This window comes from Octodon degus, unplaced genomic scaffold (genome assembly GCF_000260255.1).
Source record: "Octodon degus isolate 3935 unplaced genomic scaffold, OctDeg1.0 scaffold00031, whole genome shotgun sequence".
NCBI lineage: Eukaryota > Metazoa > Chordata > Mammalia > Rodentia > Octodontidae > Octodon > Octodon degus.
Window position 1 is genome coordinate 492,685 of NW_004524607.1, and position 20,701 is coordinate 513,385.

The 20,701-nt window shown below is 38.7% G+C and overlaps 1 protein-coding gene across 4 annotated transcripts in view; it reads right to left on the bottom strand.

Annotated features, from left to right (window-relative positions):
- The window catches only part of Nt5c3a (5'-nucleotidase, cytosolic IIIA), a 51,170-nt gene that overhangs the window by 12,928 nt on the left and 17,541 nt on the right, over positions 1-20,701 (bottom strand). The window contains exons 1-2 of one of the 4 annotated variants that reach the window (XM_004629554.2): positions 11,219-11,274; positions 7,722-7,776 (exon numbers count right to left, since the gene is read on the bottom strand). The exons of 1 other annotated variant lie outside the window; for it this stretch is intronic. In XM_004629554.2, the coding sequence (XP_004629611.1) occupies positions 7,722-7,757 (36 nt within the window). In that variant the 5' untranslated portion in view covers positions 7,758-7,776; positions 11,219-11,274. Of the gene's footprint in view, positions 1-536; positions 570-7,721; positions 7,777-11,218; positions 11,275-20,701 lie in introns of those variants that run through there. 2 more of the 4 variants (XM_023713441.1, XM_023713442.1) reach the window with 2 other exon arrangements.

A 20,701-nucleotide genomic window follows, 5' to 3' on the forward strand; every position in this document is an offset into this window, starting at 1 on the left:
AGGCTCTGTAAGGAGCCCCACACGTGTAAAAATAAAAGTGTCCAGAAAAGGACAGTAATTTACTTCCTTAGAAAATATATTTTTTCAGGATAGACCAATAGTTTACACTTGTTACTAAAATTACAGAAAATATATAAAAATGAAAATAAAATTGCCTACTTTTTCTATTTGAAAATAAATATTTTCGCTTGTTTCCTATTAGCTTTATAAATATGCAGTTTTATTTTATTTTCATTATATATTATAAAAATGCATTTAAACTGGGTGTGGTGGCATTTACCTTCAATCCCAGCACTCTGGGAGGCTAAGGCTGGAGGATTCCCGAGTTCATGTCCAGACTGGGCAACTTCATGAGACTGTCTCACAAAGTGGTCTGGAGACATAGCTCAGTGCAAGGGCACTGGGTACAAGCTCTACTAACACCGCCCCCCTGCTCAACTGTTTAACAATCCATTAGTCAAAACAGGATCCTAGAACTGAAGAAAGAATACGTGAACTCTGTGGTAAGAGTTATTTCTTCTAAGAATCTTGCTTACAATTTCGTTTTCCAACTGTCCTTTGTGGCACATGCCTACAGTTCCAGAAGTTGGAGAAGCTGAGACAGGAGTATGGCAACCTCAAGCCCAGCCCAGGCAATTCAGCAATTTAGTTAGACCCTGTCTGAAAACAAAAATTGGGCTCAATGCAAGGCCCTGGGTTCAATCCCCAGTACCAGGCATGCATATGTGTAAAAGATTCAGTTAGTTTGTAATTGGGATATAGGCCTTGTATTTGGAGTCCCAAATACTGGGAAGGCTGAGGCAGAGCCCGAGAGCTTGAAGGAAGCCTAGGCAACATAGCAACCCCTGATCCCATAAATATTTTAACTAACATAGTTCAAAAAATAAAGTATATGATAGGATTCTAGAAGTTACAGGCAACTACTACACTATATTATAGGACTTGAGCATTTAAGAAAAAGATAATTTATGTTAATATTTAGGTTTATAAATATTTCTGAGCAGAGAGAAAATATACAATGATTCCCCATATTTTACACAGATCACTTAAAAATACTTGAAATATTTTAAAATGTAAAAAGCTGCTTTAAGATCGTTGTTCCTTTATATTGTACTATATCTTAAATTATTTATTAACTGTTCTTGCCATAAATTTTACAAGACTTATTTTGAGTTGAGATAACTACCAAAATGTATTGGCTGGCTTGGAATCAGGATGCTGCTGTGGTGTTACAGCCCCTCAGAGCTGTTCCACGACCTCACGAGAAGAATGGCTTTTTGTTTCCGCCCTGTTTTGAGCAGCATGAATCAACACAGGAGTGACAAGCAGCACAGGGCTGTCCCAGCAGGTGGATTTATATCCTTTTATTTTGGGTTTGATAGTGCCAACATTAACATATTTCATGTGTGCTGGACATAAAAATTCTCTAGACTTGTCTCTGCCGTAAGAGAATCAGACCAGGGAAGTCTCAGATCCCACGTTGTTCCCATACATGGCCCAAAGCAGAAAAGTAAGAGAAGAACAAAGTTTGCTGAAGCCTGGCAGATGGCAACGAGGTGTAAAGGAAGAGGTGCCTACATTAAGATCTCCTTTAGGAATGGGAGAGCCAGACAGACCATACACTTATGTTTTGGACCCACAGCTAAACAGCAGCAGGATCACTTGCAGTGGGTCAGCTTTCATTCAGGGAATCTATGAACTAACACCTTCAAGAGTTTCAACAGAGTAAAGGTCTCGAAAAGATTAAAGGTTATCTAAACATCGATTACTGACTGGCTGGCTCCCTGATCACAGTAGTGGGCACTGAGCCCCAGGGCTTGGCACACATGAGGCAAGTTCATCTCTTGATGACTAAAACCTGCTGTTCATTTCACCTGAACTGCAGACACCCAGGCATCCTATACTTGATTCAGTAACTGATCAATGGGTTAATGTCAGGAAACGTGTTTCCACCAGAACACTGACACTTCCTGCAGGTGTCTGATGTTCTACACAAAGTAAGATGCCTCATTCAAGCAGGCCACATGCTCCAGCTCCAGCTGACAGACAGGAAGAAACACCAGGAGCTCCAACCCTCTCATCTAGTGCCTGCTGCTCCTCCCTAACACTCCATGATGGCTTTATTAGAAGATACCTTTGTCTTTTTATAAACAGTAATACAAATTTTAGCATTACATTTATTTTGGGGCCGGGGAGATGGCTCAGTGGAGTAAGTGCTTCCCTGGCAAGCGCAAGGGCCTGAGTTCAATCCCCGGTTCCGCCAAAAAAAAAAAAAAAAAAGTATTTTTCATTGTATTATAATCAAATTGAGAACTTCTGGGACAAATCAAAATAATTTGCTATTAAAATTTTTAGGGTAATTTCTGCTACACCAATCACTCATTGTAAGATCAGTTTATTCTGCATTATCACAGGCAAAAGAGAGCCATGGGCTGGAGGCACTCAGAGTGATGTGTCAGGCAACACAAGCCTACTGGCTCCAGATAAAAGACTGTGAGGACCCAAAGCATTGGGGAGAGTAGGTAGGGTGTTGGTACCAAGTGAGATGGCCAGAGAGAAGCAGCTACTTTCTCCAGAGAATCCAATAGGGTGGAAGTCAGCAGAGGAGGGTGGATGGATGGACTGCTTATGGCAGACTGCTCCTCTCTGCTGCAACACAGCACAGTACACTGATGCACTTCTCAGAAATTGAGATATTGGGCATTTTGTGAAATATTCTAGTGTGCAAGCTAAGAAACAGCTCCAAAGCTTGTAATATGGAATACATAGAAGGGTATCACATTAGAGCGTGCTAAAGGAGAATGCTGAAAAAAGTCACATGCTTTACTCCACATCGCTCTCTCCATATCCCTCTTGGACAGAAAAAGACCACTCTGGTGGTACACAGAAAGATACTTCAGAAACAAACAAACAAACAAACAAACACAAAAGCAATTCAAATTACAAGAGCAAGTCATCTTGAATTGTCTGAAAACTTTTCAGTTTGATATTATTATGAAAAATAAGTAAGGGCCTACAAAGTTTCATCATCTGCGGTAAGGCAAAGACTCCTAAAGTTGATTTCAAAATTACAGTATATTACAACCCAATAGCACTGTTCAGATTTTTTGACATCATATCTTACAAACATTAGGACAAGACAAAATGAGTACACAGTATGGTTACAACATTTCTGAGCTCGAGGTTTTTTGATATCATAAATTCAATAATAATGTCTCAGATATTACCCTATTATTCCAATGCCTGTGATAAAATGATAACAATTTTAAAGTTGCTGTTTGTAAATAGTAACTTTAAAATGTTATATCCTATTTATCACAATGCATTGTTAATTTTTTTTATGTATTTGGTACAGGGTCTCAACTATGAAGCTCAAACCCACAGTGATCCTCCTGTTTTCAGCCTCCCCAGTGCTGGGATAACAGGCATTTGCCACCATGCCTGGTCTCAGTGGCCAGCTCAGTGTGTTGGAGATGGGGCCAGCACAGCACATTGTTAATTCTTGTGTTGATTTAAAAAAATATATATATTCAGTACAGGGTCTACAAGGTTGTTTATTTATTTATTTATTTTATTTATTTATTTTTTATTTTTAGTGGAACCAGGAATTGAACTCAGGCCCTTAAGCTTGCCAGGCAAGCACTTATTCTACTGAGCCATCTCCCCGGCCCCTACAAGGTTGTTTATCCTTAAATTAACAATAAAACAGAAAATCAACTAAGGTTTAGTACAGTTCATGACGGACAGATGGTACAATTTGTATTTCAACCAAAGAAAAAGAACTACTCATATTTTCACATATGCTTATCTAAGTAATAAGTTTTTTTCCCTCATAATTTTATTGATAAACAAATAGCAATGAGACAGTTTCAAATCAAACTGGTAGGACAGTTTCAATAATTAACACATTGCATACATTCTTCCTAGTGGTTAATTGCTGTATAAGATGCAGACATGATACCCTATTTACAAACACCATTAGAACAAGTCACTCTATTCATTAAGAGAATGTAACTATATATCTGTCCTAACCACTCTGAATACACAGATACAAAATGGACATTCATCTGTATCCTCTTTTTTTGTTAAGTTCCGTTATTTGAATATTATAGGTATGTAAACTCAGCAAAATATTCTAAAAGAGTCCAGTAGCCCATAATAGTATTGGGTCTTCTGCTTCACTGGTAATGTCAGAAATTGTTGACCTGAGTCCCCTACAGCTCAACATAACAGCATGGTTTTACTTCTTATATTTCATTTTTATACTTTTCTGCTGGATGGTTAAGACCAAGGTAAAGCAGGACCTATGCAACAAGAGTTGTAGCTTTTGGGTCTGATAAGGTCAGTGAAATCCCCTCAGGATTTATCCTGAGATCCTGTACCTCAGATTGTAGAACCTTTGTCAGTGTCAGCCATGTGGATGAGTCACAGCCACTGGTAATAAGTTTTTAATTACCTTAATATTATCCTCTATTTTTCTGGCAATGGCCTACATAAAACTTAGCTTAAATAACTCAAGAATCTCTGAGATAACGCTTAAGGAAATATAATTTATTTCCATTGTTTATATTTGCAACTATTAGACTGCAATTCTGCACTGGCACAAAGGAGTTAGCACTACAATATTTATGTAACTATGTACGTACAAAGTACAAGTTTATCTGAGTGTGGTGGGGCACAGCTGGGATCTGGGAGAGTAAGGCAGGAAGATTTCTGTGAGTTCCAGGCCAGCCTGGTCTACATAGAAAGACTCTGTCTTTAAAAAAAAAAAAAGTATAGGTTTAAAGCCATCTACTCAGCCTGGTACATTTACCCACACTAATAGATGATTCTGTAGTTTATTTGAAAGACTATGGAGTATCACTTTTTTGTGTTTTGAGTCAGTCCTGCTGTGCAGTCCAGGCTACCCTAAAGTTACAATGCAGCCACTCCTTCTACCTCATCCCCCAGAGTACTGCGATCACTTACAGGTGTGTGCTCTGGTTCAAATTTTTAATAGCCATTTCCTCTGCCTGCCACAGATCTGGTCTGTCTGCACTTTAAGGAAGAGAAGGTCAAATTCATTAACCCATCCTTCAGCTTAATCAGTAAGTGTAAGACAAGTGCACTACCAGCTCTGGAGAAGAATCCACAAGACATGCATCTTTTGCTCAAGGTGCCCATTCTCTAACACAGATTATAATGTAGGAACCTATGGAATTAACACACTTCCCAGAAGTCCAGGTGAAATATAAGAAAAGCAGAGGACAAGGAGAGCACTTGTCTCAAGGCCAAAGGAGGAGGACTCAACTACAGAACTGTGGAAGAGCAACAAGACTTGGATATGCTCAGGTTAAACAGGAATCTAAATACATAATCTAGTGAAAAAAAAAAAAAAGAGTCTCTGTTTGAAACTTAGCTGTATCCAAGAAGAGGCTGCGTGATACGTCTAGAGGGAGAGATTTGGAGCCAGCTCACACACAGAATTAACACCCCCAGGAGTTCTAAATGTAAAGGGTCTATTAACATTTTTAGAAAGAAAACAACAAACCTAAAGTAAAAATTGTATAAATGAATGCAAATAATAGGAAAAAAAAAAGACAAATAAGACCCCACAATCTTTTGGCTTGTTTTCCTTCAGCAGTCTGAGTCATTGTGGCTGAATATACTGGTACTTGCTTCTAAAAGATGCACAAGCTGGAGGCAGCCAGGCCCCAAGGAATGATACACAACAGAAAGGCTACCATTAAAGTAACTTTTTTTTATGAAGGGGAATTTCTACATCACATATGTTCATTTTAAAAAATCAATTGAAAGAAGAAAATAATTTCTAGATGATTCAGTTCTACATGTAAAGATATGGCTTATCCCAATGAATCAAATGACAGTCATGCAACACATGCAAAGATCGAATCTGTTTTTAGGTTGGACCATAAAAGCTTAGCAATACTGATACTGGACACAGAAAAAAAGAAAGAAAAAGAGATGACTTCCATACACTTTAGCCTAATAACTAAACTAATGACTTAGGTCCTGCCCTAAGTCAACTTTCACCTTCATTTGCACACTGGCTGAGGAAAGGTAAGTTGAGATGTATTAAGTATGCCCAAGCTACCTATTTGCTAAGTCATGTAATTTACAGGCAGAAAAAAGTGGGACAGAAAGAGAATAAAATTTTAAAAAAGGGACAGCAACAAAAAGAATCAAAGGAAAGTGTAAACAAGAGATGACAGAGCAGTTTTCTTTAAAACAGGGTTCTAGGGTGACCCCAGGTGCTGGTTCGACTGGATAGGAGAAGTTCTAGATGGAAGCACACGGGTTCACCACAGGTGACACACAGGTCTGCATACCTCAAGCACCGTCAGAAAAGACTCTGAAGGTTTTCATCATATAAATGTTGAGGAGTCTGGGGATACAGATCTGTGCACAGCGCTTGCCTGGCAAGTGCAAGGTCCTCAGTTTGAGTCCCCGTACCAAAAAGTTGAGATCTGAACATCACACAAATGTGTGTATCAAAACATTATATGGTATCCCCTCAGTATGTACAATTTCCATGTATCAGTTGAAAAAACAAAAAAAAAGAACTTTAGGAATATAGAAAACTGATATACCCCCCAATAGGAATAATCATGCTACTCATGTGGCCAAAACGCTAATAATCTAGAAAATTATTATTCATTGATTGATGTTAGGAACTTTACACCCTTGTATCTGAGCAAGAATAGGAACTCAGGATGTCCCACTACGTCTCAGTGAGATCACTGTGCTTAGCCAAGGGTCTCACCACCACTAATATGAGTTGGGACTGAAGGCCAGTTCTGATTCCAACACCTATGTCTTTCCTACCCATCCTGCTATCACTTGCTGTCTATGAAATCCATTCTGAAAAAAAAAAGGGAAAAAAAGAAAAAGAAATCCATTTTGCAAGAGCTAGTTTTAAAAATGTCAATACATGCCATTTTTTAAAATACCTGACATTTTAATTAGAGATCTAAGATAAAATACTTTACCCCACATGTTCTGTGTTGTGGCTGGGCAAAGAAACTTGAGCATAAAAATGATATAATCATTTACATACTGAGCAGCATGATCAGCATGTATTCTATCTTGAGCAAAAACATTCCAGAGAATGGGCACAGCAGTACATTCCTGCTATTTCAGCTACTTGGAGAGTGAGGTGAGAAGATGGCAATTTTGAGGCTAGCGTGGACAACTTAGTAAGATCTGTCTCAAAAACAAACAAACAAACAAACAAACAGTAGGCTGGGAATGAAGTTTAGTGAATCACTTGCATGATTCTGCCTTGCATGCACAAGGCTCTGGATTCAACTGTCAGTACAGCCAACAAAACAAAACACAATGAAAAACCTAAAACTCTTTCAACGATAACCTGAAACTGAATATATCAAATCTTTAGCCTAGCACAGTGATCGATATCTATAATCCCAGTACTCAGGAGGCTGTGGCATAAGGGTCAAAATTTTAAGTCCCACCCAGGCAATTTAATGAGACGTCTCAAAATAAAAATAAAAGGACAGGGGATGTAGCTCACTAGTGCAGTACCTCTGGGTTCAATCCCCAGTAGTACAGGGGGGTGGGACAAAAGCATCTGAGACTCTACTGTGTCTCAAGCATTGTGAAGAAAGGTATGTTTAAAGTTTCAGTCCCATAATTATCTGGTTAGAAATAAAAAAGTGGTGAAGTTTCACCTTTAATAAATGGAACTGGAAATAAATACCCACCATTTTCACATACACAGCAGACTCCTGATTAGTCATTTCTTGGTTATCCAATCTTCTGGATTTTCCCAGGTGATATCACACCAAAAGAGAGAAAGAAAGGCATACATGACATTCATAAAATTCAGGCTCTATTTATGTATGCTAATGACATACTAAGGTGATATTTTTGCTATGATTTAAGCACTAAGGTATTGCAGGTATCTTCCAAGCTCAGCAAAGGATTTATTCTATGAAGCAGTTTTAGATTGAAAGTATTGTATGAAGAGTTTGAAGCTCTTCTGTAAGAACTTATAAGATACAGGAAGATCTGAATAGTTAACTTGAACAAAGCAAAATTATTAAAGCTTATAGCTTGCTCACTTACTCGTTCTTGCTTGATACTTCGCCTCTACAAGGGGTCTAGGTTTCTCAAAAGGCACTATTTAGATAGCAGCATTTTATTAGCTTGAAAATGAAGAATGTGAAAAATTCTACTGGTGATATTTATAAAACCACCACACAATTTGGGAAATCCTTGAAAAGCCTAAAGATTCAAGCAGGCAAGAATTGTATTTTAAAATCTGGAAATATAACATCTTTTTCTTATATACAGCCAAATAAAAATAGCACAATTCCCTCCCTACCCCCATGTGTGGCTTTTTCTGGAGCATTCATTTTTAGTTTAAAGAAAAATAATTTATTTGAAATTATTACTTAAAACCAAAGAATGAGGAGTGTGTGTGTGTGTGTTCTCATATTTTCAATCCCAGCACTTAGGCTGTAGAGGCAGGACTTTTTTAAGATCAGCCTGGGCAATTTAGCAAGATCTTGTCTGGAAAACAGCATACAAACAAACAAACAAACAAGTGAGTGATTATAAACACGGTAACAGGTTGGACACGGTGGTACACACCTGTAATCCCAGCTACTCAGGACATTTAAGCAGGAGGATACCAAGTGTGAGGGCACCTGGGCATTTTAGCAAGACTGTTTCTAAATAAAAAGAGCTGAGGATGTAGTTCAGTGACAGAATATACTACTTGGCACGTGTCAGATCTTGGGTTTAGTCCCCAGTACTGACAAAAACAAAACACTGATAAAGCATCACTTTTAGCAATTGATGGAGACTATGCAAATGTCAACTGAAGAGCTTTCATTTTTTCCAATCCTCACTGGCAACTGGATCAGAATTTATTCTTATTCAAAGATAATCACATATGAAATAACTGCAGGCCTACAGAAATCGCCTCAAGTCTGTACCATTACGCAAGTGTAAAGGCCAAGCCATCGGCGCCAGCGTTCTGGCACCATCTGAAGAAAGGCACTGGAAATGAGGGCAGGGTATTTTTAACCAGCAGGCATGTAAGCCTATGCCTGGTGCATATAAAGCTCTGGCTGTACCACAGTCATCTGTTGCAGATGCTCCAAGAGAAGAGCTGCTGGAAAAAACACATCAGGTGTAGAAGATGTGTTCAAAAATAGAAAAGGACTACCCTTGAACTATGAACTCTCAGCAAGGAAGTCTGGACCTGATAGGAATGGAAGTGGCAAAACTAGAAATACTCTGTGTGCTTTTGGTAGTGGTTAAGGTCCCTACGGTAACAGTGTTCATTACAAGGAATGTGTAGAAGGCTATACACGGAGTATAAGGTAAGCATCCCACTGAAATAGCATAAACTTAAGTGGAATTTAGTTGGGATATGTCAGATTCTGAGATAAGAGTATATAAATTGATTAATGAACAATGTTTGCATAAAAATTTACTCTCTTTAAGTCTTTATTTAATTTACTCTCTTTTAAGTCTTAAAGTATTTAAATGCAGACTGAATAATTTTAAAGTGCTATTTGACAGGCTAGGTGTGGTGGCACACGCCTGTAATTCCAGCACTTGAGAGGCTGAGGCAAGTGGATCACTGTGAATTTGAGGCCAGCTTGAACTACACAGCCAGTCCCTATCTAAAAGAAAAAAAAAGTGCTACTTGACAGTCATGGGAAAGTGAAGATGAAATTTGTTAATACAGCTTTAAAAGTTGCAGCTGTCCTGATTTGTTTCAAACACTGAGAGGTACTGAAATTTTGAGTGGTAAACAATTACATAAGAAAAGGCTGGCCTCACAGTGATATGGAAAGAGTCTCAGCAACCGTGCTAAACACATGATAAATCAAGTTTTATAGCACTTTTCCAGCTACTAATACTATTTGTCTTAAGCTTGCGTTTTAAAAATTGCCACTTTCAAGTGTGATTGGCACAAGGAAAATCCCAACTATAAATTTGTTTTTTCTGTAGGGTTATAATAAATTTCCTGGAATATTTAATTAATTCTCCCTAAATGTATTTTTCATTCAGCCATGGGAGAAAAACCCCCCAAAAACTGGAAAGTGAAACTATTTCGATACAGGCATAAAGCAAAAATGAAACTGAAGGGTGGGGGAGGGTAGGATGCAGAAGGAAAGAGAAAAAACCCTGCAAGGCTGGTTATTTAACAATGGACAATTTACAACCCTGTTCTCAAATGGTAAAACAATTCAGTCAGACTTTTATGGATACTCGTGAAAACAAACACCTTCAGAGCTCAGAGTATATTCACTGCCCTCCCAATCTCACTGCCTCAGCCTGGCAGCATAACAGGGATGAGTGAACTAAGGTGTGTGGACAGTAACCAGCAGCGACACCTGAGGCTCCGAGTTCTCCTGTCTTTCACTTTGTCCAACAGCAGCCAGGTGGCCAGAAACATCTAGCAATGCAGGGCTTAGATACAAGCTCTCAGTAAAAACAATTAACTGCTTAAAAAGAAATGGTCGGCAGCAGATCTATTTGTCTGATTTAAAGAAAATGAAATACATTTAAATGCAATATAGCAATAATGTTGAATCTTTACGATACTGCTTTTTTTTTTTTTTTCTGTCAGTGCTGGGGCTCGAACTCAGGGCCTAGTGCACAGTAGCACGTGCTCTGCCACTGAACTACACCTAAACCTTGCATGTTTGAATTTTAATTTTCAATATACCTGTTGTTATGTAAGCACTTCAACTTTTATCAATTCATAAAACGTAATAGTATAAACCCATTCTATATTATCTGGAGTAAGACTCACAGGCACAAAATAACATTAATTTTTATTATCAGCCCTAACAGATTGTTTCTTTCCTAGTGACACAAAACATGGAGCTTTCAGCAAAACTGAATCATACAGCAACTGAATAAAAAACAAAATTAGAACTTAAAAAAGAGTGTTTTCCCCAGTTTGGAAAGAAGCTTTTGGAAGGATTTTGCTTTTGCCTAACTTCTACATGTCAAACAAGAAACTTTTTAAATTACAATACGTAAAATGTAATTGCTAAGCCGAAGACACCTGAATCTTTTAGACATTCCTATCTTTGCAAACTACAAAGAAGTTAGACACTACGCTAGACCATTCCCATTTTATCCTCTAATTTGTATTTTACACTGCCCCAACCTTTAGTAAGATAAAGAATCCAGTAAGAATGACAGAAACACAGGAACAGTACACACTTACCCTGAAGGTAACTGGACAAGCTACACCAGCAAAAGAAAATTCTTCCTGTTTGAGAAGCACTAATATAGTCCAAGGTACACCAGGGGGCGGTTCCAGAAGCCTTGCTAAGCCCTATGCAAACACGGCCCTGTGGCAAGGCACACTGCTCATGCGTCACTGTGCTCCAGAGACAGCCTGGCTAGCTGGGAGCCTACAGAGCACATCAAGTGAGAAGGCTCCATAGGCTTTCATGAGGAGGTAAATTCTTGCCATCAGAACACAAGCAACGAAGTCAGCAGAAGTGAGGAGGAGCCTCTACACCAGCGTCCCAACACTGCTGCCTGTGCACTTTGGCAGGGTGCCTCTCTCCTTTTTTCTTTCTGTCTCTCTGAGATGGGGTTTCACTATACAGTTCAGATTGGCCTTGAACTCACTCTGTAGCTCAGGCTAGCCTTGGACTTGCAAAAATCTTCCTGCCACAGGTGAACACCATCACGCCAGGCCAGCTGGCAGGGTACTTCTGATAGCGCACATTTCTGTGTAAGTACTGTATTTTAATACAAGGGGAAAAGACCAGGTTTGGCTGCTGTTGCTGGGGAAGGATGACCCACTAGGCTATGCGAAAGACACTACATCGTTGAGAGCTGCTGCTCATTAGGGCACAGTCCCAGTTCTGGAAAATAAAAGTTCTGAAGGTGGGTGGGTGGGTAGGGCTGATGGTTGCACAGCACTGCAAATTACTTGATGCCCTCTACCTGTATGCTTACAGTTAAAACAGTACCTTTGACCTTATGTCTACTTTACTTAAAACTAAAAATAAAAGATTAACTTATTCAAGCCCCATGAATAAAGACCCGATGCATGGAACTATGATCAACAGAACATTAGTAGTGTATCATAGTGCATTGGGATTTAAAGTGATTTTTACATTTTCTTCATACTTCTCTATTTTGTGAATGTTAGTAAGACTATACCATAAAATACAAAAACCAATAGGGCCGGTTGGTGTAGGCCTTTATTCCTAGCTATTAGTGAGGATGAGGCACAGACTGTTAATTCCAAGCCTGCCTGGGCAATTTAGTAAGACCCTACATCAAAATAGTAAAAAGGGGTGGGGACATAATTTATGCAATGGAAATAAGGTACCATATGCAGATTTAATTGCAAAGATATACACTATAGATGTTGTATAATATGGTACGCTGCAAATAACCTAAATGCCAATACTTAAATACTTAATACTTAATTTAGGAGAGGTAGGGGCTCAGTGATAGAGGGTTTGCCTAGCATGCCTAAGGTCCCAGTTTTGATCCCACACTATAAATTGTACCACAAACAAAACCAACGTGAGAGGCAAATTGATAGTATACATTAAAAAAAACAGAGAACTGTTTAAAATTATTGCTGTAAATAATTTCAACTCATACAACTCTAAGTGTCTGACATTCTTTGTCCCAAATAATATTTGTAACATCCCTGGAAGGCATATGTTTTAATCTGCATTTTACAGTGAGTCCATGAAGGTTTCTAGCTGGCAGCAATGAATTCATATACAGATCCTTCTGACTCCACACTGTGCCTGTGGATTAGTAGACATTACTAGCTAGTTTGACAGTCACTGAGAGGTCCAGTCCCCTGCAGACATGCACCACTGGGGCACTTACAGGGAGAGTCCGACTGGGGGAGGAGAGATCCCTGTGTAAGAACAGGAAGGCAGGCTCCAAATGATAGGAACAGTGACAGGATTAAAGGGTCAGTTTTATAAAATAAAATAAACTTTTTTGGGAAATAAGATGGTCTGTTAAAATTTTTAAGAGCAGTAACACTAATCTGTCCATAATCAGAAAAGTTCAAAAGCCAGGCAAACAAAACAGAAGAGAATGAAAGAAAAAAAGGTAGTAAACCCCATATGAACAGAAGTATCTGAAACAGAACTGAGACAATGAGGATTCTGCCAGCTTGCTCTGCTGTCTAGCAGCACATCTGATGGAAGAGAAGGTCACTGGCAAGTGTCACGAGGCTGGTCTGCCTGTGGCACCAGTGTCTATGGGTGGTGGCTTCAGCCTTATTGGTGTTCCCTGCCCTGCTAGTCTCATGCCAAGGAGAACAAAGACAGGGAAACAATATCCTTCTAATCCAGTCACTGTGTGCATGCTGTAGGCCTGGGCCCCTTGAGGAATTTAAATTGATGAAGCACTTTACATTTACTGGCACTTTACACTGTCTGTCCAAGCCCTAGGAGCATCCAACGGCCCCTTTACAGACATTCTAATGTAATCAGTAGAAGCTTAAAAGAAAACAGCATATATCCCCCTTTCATATATAAGGAGTTTGAAAAATAGAGAAGTTGAATCACATTAGGTGGCTTGTATACAAAAGCTGTGACACATTTTGAATAGTTTTTCTTGCTGTATTATGCTATCTTAACACAGTAAGATACATGTTAACACAGTGAGTAGGTTGAGGGAGTGTACAGAGAAAAAGACAGGAGAAGTCACACAAATAAGTGCTTTAGCAGCAGGACAGATTTGCACCTCTCTATACAACCACTGGTCTTTGTCACCCTGTAGTTTCTTTACTTTTTCTCATAGAAATAGAAATCACTCCTATCACATCTAATGGGAAGCTCTCTATCATAAATCCATATGCCAAAGGGTAGAGATTTTCTTTCTTTCTTTCTTTCTTTCTTTCTTTCTTTCTTTTTTTTTTTTGTATTTTAGAGAAGGGTCTACAGGGTGTTCAGGATCTCACTACTACATCAAACTCGTCTGTTTATAACTTCCCAAGAACTGGGATTACAGGCATGTGCCAGCATAGGCCCGGGGATCCCCCGGCCCCTGCTTGCAGGTGCTTTAATTCGCTGAGCTATTTGGCCAGCCCGAGAATTTCTTACATAAAACTCAAAACTGCAAGACTGACTCTGCAACTGGATGTCTTTGTCTTTTAAAGCTCAATGGTTATATTTTATCAATGAAGAAAGGGATATCCATTTGTACCTCTGAGTAACAAGCTATGTTTTTTTTTTAGATATTATCTATTATTCATTCTACTTTAAATGTTAAAAATTATTCACTTCAGATTTTGCCATTAAGACATTTCTCTGAAAAAGCCAGGTATAGTGGCACTCAATTATAATCCCAGCACTTTGGAAGTCTGAGGCAGGAGGAGTACAAACTCCAACTCAGTTGGGGAACTGAGCAACTTAAACTCTACCTTACATAAAAAAGGCTGAGGACGTAGCTCAATCCAAAGGTCCTAGGTTCAATCCCCCAATAAAATACACCCACCCACCCCCACACATTTCTCTAACAGAGCCCACTATTATGGAATATACCTGTAATCCCAGCTACTTGGGAGGCCGAGGCAAGTAGGGGAATTCCAGGCCACACTAGGCTACATAATGAGATTCTGTTAAAACAAAACAAAACTAAAAATAGTTAATCAGAAATTCCAGAGTGGGAGTTTATCAGGAAATCAAATCTATCCATTTAAGCAATAATGGCTTTATTAATATGTCTTTAATATTGGAATAGGGAAGTAAAGGAAATAAAGATTGACATGACTAACAGCTGAACTCAAATCATATACTCCCACATGAAGCCTGAAGTGAGTATAATTATTTCTCAATAATTCAGTCTAATTAAATACTAACTCTTAATTGGGTTACCACAATCCAATTATCATTCCAACAAAGACTGTTTTTTTTAAACTTTAAATTCAACACTCTATGAAAACTATTTCACACAACAAAATGAAGTCTTATAAGGAAGGCAATTCAGTGGAAGATGAGATTCAATATTGTCTGTTGTCTGTAAAGACTCCTGAAAAACTTGCTTCTGCTAATTGCTCCATAGTGTGAACAGAAAGATGATTGTTTAAACATGCAATACCTCTGCCTACGGATTTGACTTCAAACTTCCCTGAAGGAAAACAACAGTGAGTTGATTTCAATCCTATGACTGTACAAAACAGAACTTAAGCAAGGTTATTACAAACGCAGTGCCTCAGTTCACAAATTTGATTCTATGATTCTGTCTGCAAATTAAGCTGGACTAGAACTAAATCAAATTCAATGGTTTGAATCAGTGTTGGCCTTATGGGGAAATTTGATTCAGTACTCATTAAGCTCCATTTGCAACCAGAACGCTGAAGTTGAGTTTTGAACAAAAAGTAACACTGTGTTTACATGAACATGTTCTTAATGGCATGTAAGACTAATTTTGTCATCAAGGTGCATAAAAACCATGGATCTGGCTAACTCATGATTACTCTTTAGAATATTTCTATTGATGAATTATTAATTTTAATTTTGAGTTTCATTATGTTAAACAATGAGAGCTTATCAGAAAAAAAATCACAAAAATAAAGTATTGAGTTTTAAATTTTTTAAAAAAATTTATGTATTTGGTACAGGGTCTCACTATACAGCGTAGACTTGTAATGATCCTCCTGTTTCAGCCTCCCCAGTGCTGGGATTACAGGCATGTGTCACCACGCTCAGTCCAAATCTGGGTCCTTTTGCTTGTGTAGGCAAGTGCTTAGACCACTGAGCTATCTCAATGGCCCTAATATTTTTTGAGTATCAAGAAGCATCAAAATTTTCAACATTGGTTGTTTTTTGGTTTAAGTCTAAAAAAAAAAAAACAACATAAACAAATTCTTAATGAACTACACTGAAAATACCAATAGCACTTTACAAAAAAAAAAAAACAAACCAAAAAAACCTTTACTGCAATTATCATGCCTTAGGGTGGTCTAGACATGACGACAGCCTGTTCCCCACGCACACATATCGCTTACACTGACAGCGCATGTCTTCTGCCTTCCTGGCTTTTTTGTAGGACATACTTGTCATCTCAGTTGCCCTGATATTTTGTCAGGAGGTTCTTATTATGTAGTATGTAGTTAACAGGAATGTAAGATATCAATAAAATAAAGTATCAAATTCTTAGTATGTTTTGTGTGTTTAAAAGAAACATTAACAATTTCATATCAGCTGTGGATTTCCTTACAAAACCCTACAGATAACTTTAGAAGTAAATTCCTGTATGAACTACAATAAAAATACCAATGGAACTCTACCACAAAAATAATCTTTGCATTAACCATCACATCAACGCAGTCTTCACACAGGACAACTGCATGTTTCATGCATGCGTCTCAACACTGCCAAAACCTGTACTTTCCTTTTCTTTCCTATGTGGCAGTCTTGTCACCTCTCCTCTCTTCCTGGTTTTGTCAAGTGCTTCCTACTATATTGTACAACATGCACTTAGCAGGGAAAGAGAGGAACAAAATAAATTATCAAATATGTAATGAGTCCTTAGAATAAACATCAACATTTTCACATCAGCGGCTTACTTGCTTATAAAATCTAAAAGATAACATCAAAAATAAAATCCTATGAGCTACAATATAAACAAAAGCCTCCACAGAAATAAGCTTTGCTTCAACTGTCACACTCAAGGTAGTCTCCATTGATGACAACTGCACATTCCATGCACATGTCTCACACTGAGAGCATGTATGTTTTGTTTTCCTGTACATTCTTGTAGGGCACGGCTGACGCCTTTCTTGTTTTCCTGTTGTAGTAAGTCTTTGTGATGCTGCACCTGTCTATTCATGTCAGCTCACCAGGGTGCTCCACAATACTTTTGCATAATTTCTTGGGCAGAAACCTTGTTTTCCCTCTTTTCTAAATGATCTCTTATGAGTTCCAGTCTCAAGCTTCTATGAAAAAATTTCTATCATATTCTGTACTTGTTATTTTCTTTGTGAGCTATCAAAGTATGCCACACATGCTCGTGAGGCTGTGTGGGGGGGGAAGGAACGTCTCCCTAGAAGAGAGCTCTTCCAGCTCTCCTTTTCAGTGCTCTGTGTTCTAGTATTTCAAGGCACTCAGCACTAAAATTATTATTTCCATTTTATTACAGCCGAATCTGTGCTTAAAACGCAACAAGATGAAAAGCTGTTTCTGTTTTGGTCTCTTCCACATCACATAGTCGTATTCCATTTACTGTAAAGAAACTGTACTGGTTTGGTTTGCTGCTTTGCTATAGGTTATATTAAATGCAATGATATAGTTATTTTTTATTTTACTTTCAAAATTTTTATTTTTAAAGAGAATATAACAAAAGAAAAAACAAGAACAAAGACAAAAACAAAGCAACAAGAGACAATAAAAATGAAACAGAATTTCAAAATGAGTTTTTATTTCCTTATCAGAGCACTGTGTCTGGTCCACCTACAGAGAGTACAAAAGGGCGAACATGCTATCCTCCCTTTTTGCTGTGCCAGGAAACACTAACAAGGACCAACAGGAATGCAGAGGCACGGGACAGCCTGTGCCTAGCACATACAAGGTCCTGGATTGAATTTCCAGCACCACAAAAACCTAAAAAATAATCTACTATGCTACACAGAAAGAATTTATTTATTTGGAGAACCGGGGATTGAACTCAGACCTTTGCGCTTGTCAAGGAAGTGCTTATTCTACTGAGCCATCTCCCCGGACCTGGAAAGAATTATCTTGAGATTCAAATCCATAAATTAAATATCAGTAGCTATACAAAGCTAATATATATAAATATATATAAACAAAGAACTGAAAAAAACTACTAACTAAGGGCCGGGCAGATGGCTCAGTGGAATAAGCGCTTCCCTGGCAAGCGCAAGGGCCTGAGTTCAATCCCCGGTTCCACAAAAAACAAACAAACAAACAAACAAAAGCTACTAACTAGTAGCAAATTATCTGAAATCATATGATAAAACAGTGAGTGAATTTAAACAGTTTATAAATTGAAGAAATCACAAAACATAGCTATCACAAAATTTCCATGAAGCTGGCCATGGTACATGCTTATAATCCTAGTAGAAGGATGGTGAGTTTGAGGCCAGCCTGGGCTACAAAAAATTTTACAATTCCATAAATATTAATAAAGCCAGTTGGTGTGGTATGTCCTTAGTCCCAGCTAGTCAGGAGGCTGAGGCAGGAAGACTGCTTAGCCTAGGAGACTGAGGCCAGCTTCAGGAACACTTGAAATACAGTACACATAAGTGGATAAATGAATACAATGTCATAAACTATCGTGCTTATTTTTTTGTGGTGTTGGGGATCAAACCCAAAGCATCTGCCAGGCAGGCACTCTATCAATGAGAAGCATCACCAACTTTCTCCAAGAACTTACTATGCACTTAGGAAAGTTATAATGGTACATATTATCCAACAATGAGATGTGTGTTCATAAGACTAGAACCTTTAATATGTTTAGCAGAGAATGACCCTTGAAAATCTTTATGGTCAGGTTTTACACTGTACAACCTTACACTTTTTTTTTTTTTTTTAGTTCTGGGGATGGAACTGGGGCCATGCACTGCACCACATGGCTGACACTTTAACTTTTCATTCTGAGGTAGGGTCTCACCAAATTGCCCAGGCTGATCTGAAACTCAAGATCCTTCTGTCTTAGGTTTTCTGAACAGCTGGGATTACATGTATGCACTGCCACAGCTGGGTTCAGACTATAATTGTTACCTTAATAATTAAGGTTCCCCTAACGATGAATCATGAGATTAGACATCCATGCGTGGACTAGCACAGTTGATTTTCCGACTGCTACAGTGAGTCACATGAATGTTTTGAGTTATAAGATGGGCTTGAAAATAAGTCAAACATGAAGAAGTCTAATGCTTGGTAATAACCAATGTTTCTCACATAATTTTACTGAAATTAAAAATAAAATAATTATATGTGTCATGCCCCCAAGGAGGCATGTCCAGTGACTAAAACTGGCATGCAGGGACTGGGCCCTGATTTCTAGGCATGTTAGGCACTCATGATAAATACTCTTGCTCAAAATTTGGCATGCTAGTCATAGTCCCAGGCTGGTCCTGAACTTGCTATCCTTCTGTCTCAGCCTCCCAAACAGCTGAGACTATAGCTGTGCACCACTACACCCAGGAAGATCATACCCACCCCCCTGCCCTTTTTTTTTGAGACAGGGTCTCACCATGTAGCCCAGGCTGGGCTTGAACTGTTGACTTTCCTCCTGACTCAGCCTGGGATTACAAGAATGCACTACCACACCTAGTGGAATATATTTTAATATTTTAAAGGAGACAAGGGGAAGAAACTATTTAGGAGAATCATTTGCATTCTAGGTAACTGGCAATTGGGTAACCTAGGTAACCTAGAATTTTAAGTGTTTTAGGCAGGTGTGGTGGTACGCCCTATAATCCCAGCATTTTGGAAGGCTGAGTCAGGAGGATTGCCAAGTTCAAGTCTGGCCTGAGTGTGATGATGGTTTAAAGATAAATCATTATAATGTGGCACAGTGTGATTTAAACCAAGGATTTAATAGCTACTAAGCAACCTCACTCCCTAACAAGATTGTTTAGTGTTGGAATCACAGGTTATATCATGTTCAAGATACTATGTATCAGCCCAAATAAACTACAACGCTTAGGAGAATATCCAGAACATAGAACACTCATGCAGCACTTGACTTCCCTATCCTATGTGACAAACACCACACACACACACAGACACAGACACACATACACAGACACACACAAGTCCCTGGGTCCAAAGGGGATTGGTTCTACAATCCCCACAAATACTCAAATCTCAAGATGCTTAAGACTCTATATAAAATGGCAGTGTTGACATCTAAAATATGTACACCATCCCACACACCTTAAATCACTTCTGATGCAGAAAGGGTTTTTTTGAGGTACCGGGGATCGAACTTGGGACCTTGTACTTACCAGGCAGGCATTTAAGCCACTGAGCTATATACCCTGCCCTCAAAGTACTTCTAGATTACTTACAATACCTCTTTTTAAGAATTGTGTCTTTTTGAAACAGGTTCTCACTGTATAGTTCAGGCTGGCATTGAACTCATGGCGATTGACCTATCTCAGCCTCTAGAATTCTGGGATTAAAAACGATGCTACCATGCCTAGCTACCTATTATACCTCTTACAATATAGATGCTAAACAACTATTACACTACGCTGCTTAGGGCACGACAACAGTAAAAAGAAGAATACATGTTCAGTAAAAGGTAATGTTTTACAATCCATGGTTGACTCTGAGGATGCAGAATCCAGGGATGTGGAACCCTTGGATGCAGAGAGCTAGCCCATATAGCTGTGCACAAAAAAGTATCTAACTTGGAAAGAGAAAAATCTGGGGGGCTGGCAAGATAGCTCAGCGGACTGCAGCGCCTGCTTAGGCAAGCTTAGGCAAGCGCAGGGACCGCAGTTTGATCCTCGGCACCACATGTTGCACCAGTCCCACCCCCAAGGTGGGCTGAGCTGGCCAGAGTCCAGGTGTAGTGGCACATGCCTGTAATCCTAGCACTGGAGAGGCTGAAAGCAGGAGAATCACTATGAGTCTGAGTTGCATAGTGAGACCCTGTAACAGCCAAATACATTAAAAAAAAAAAAAAAAAGAAAAGAAAAAGAAAAAAGAAAGAGATAAACATTTTAATTATCAAGCAG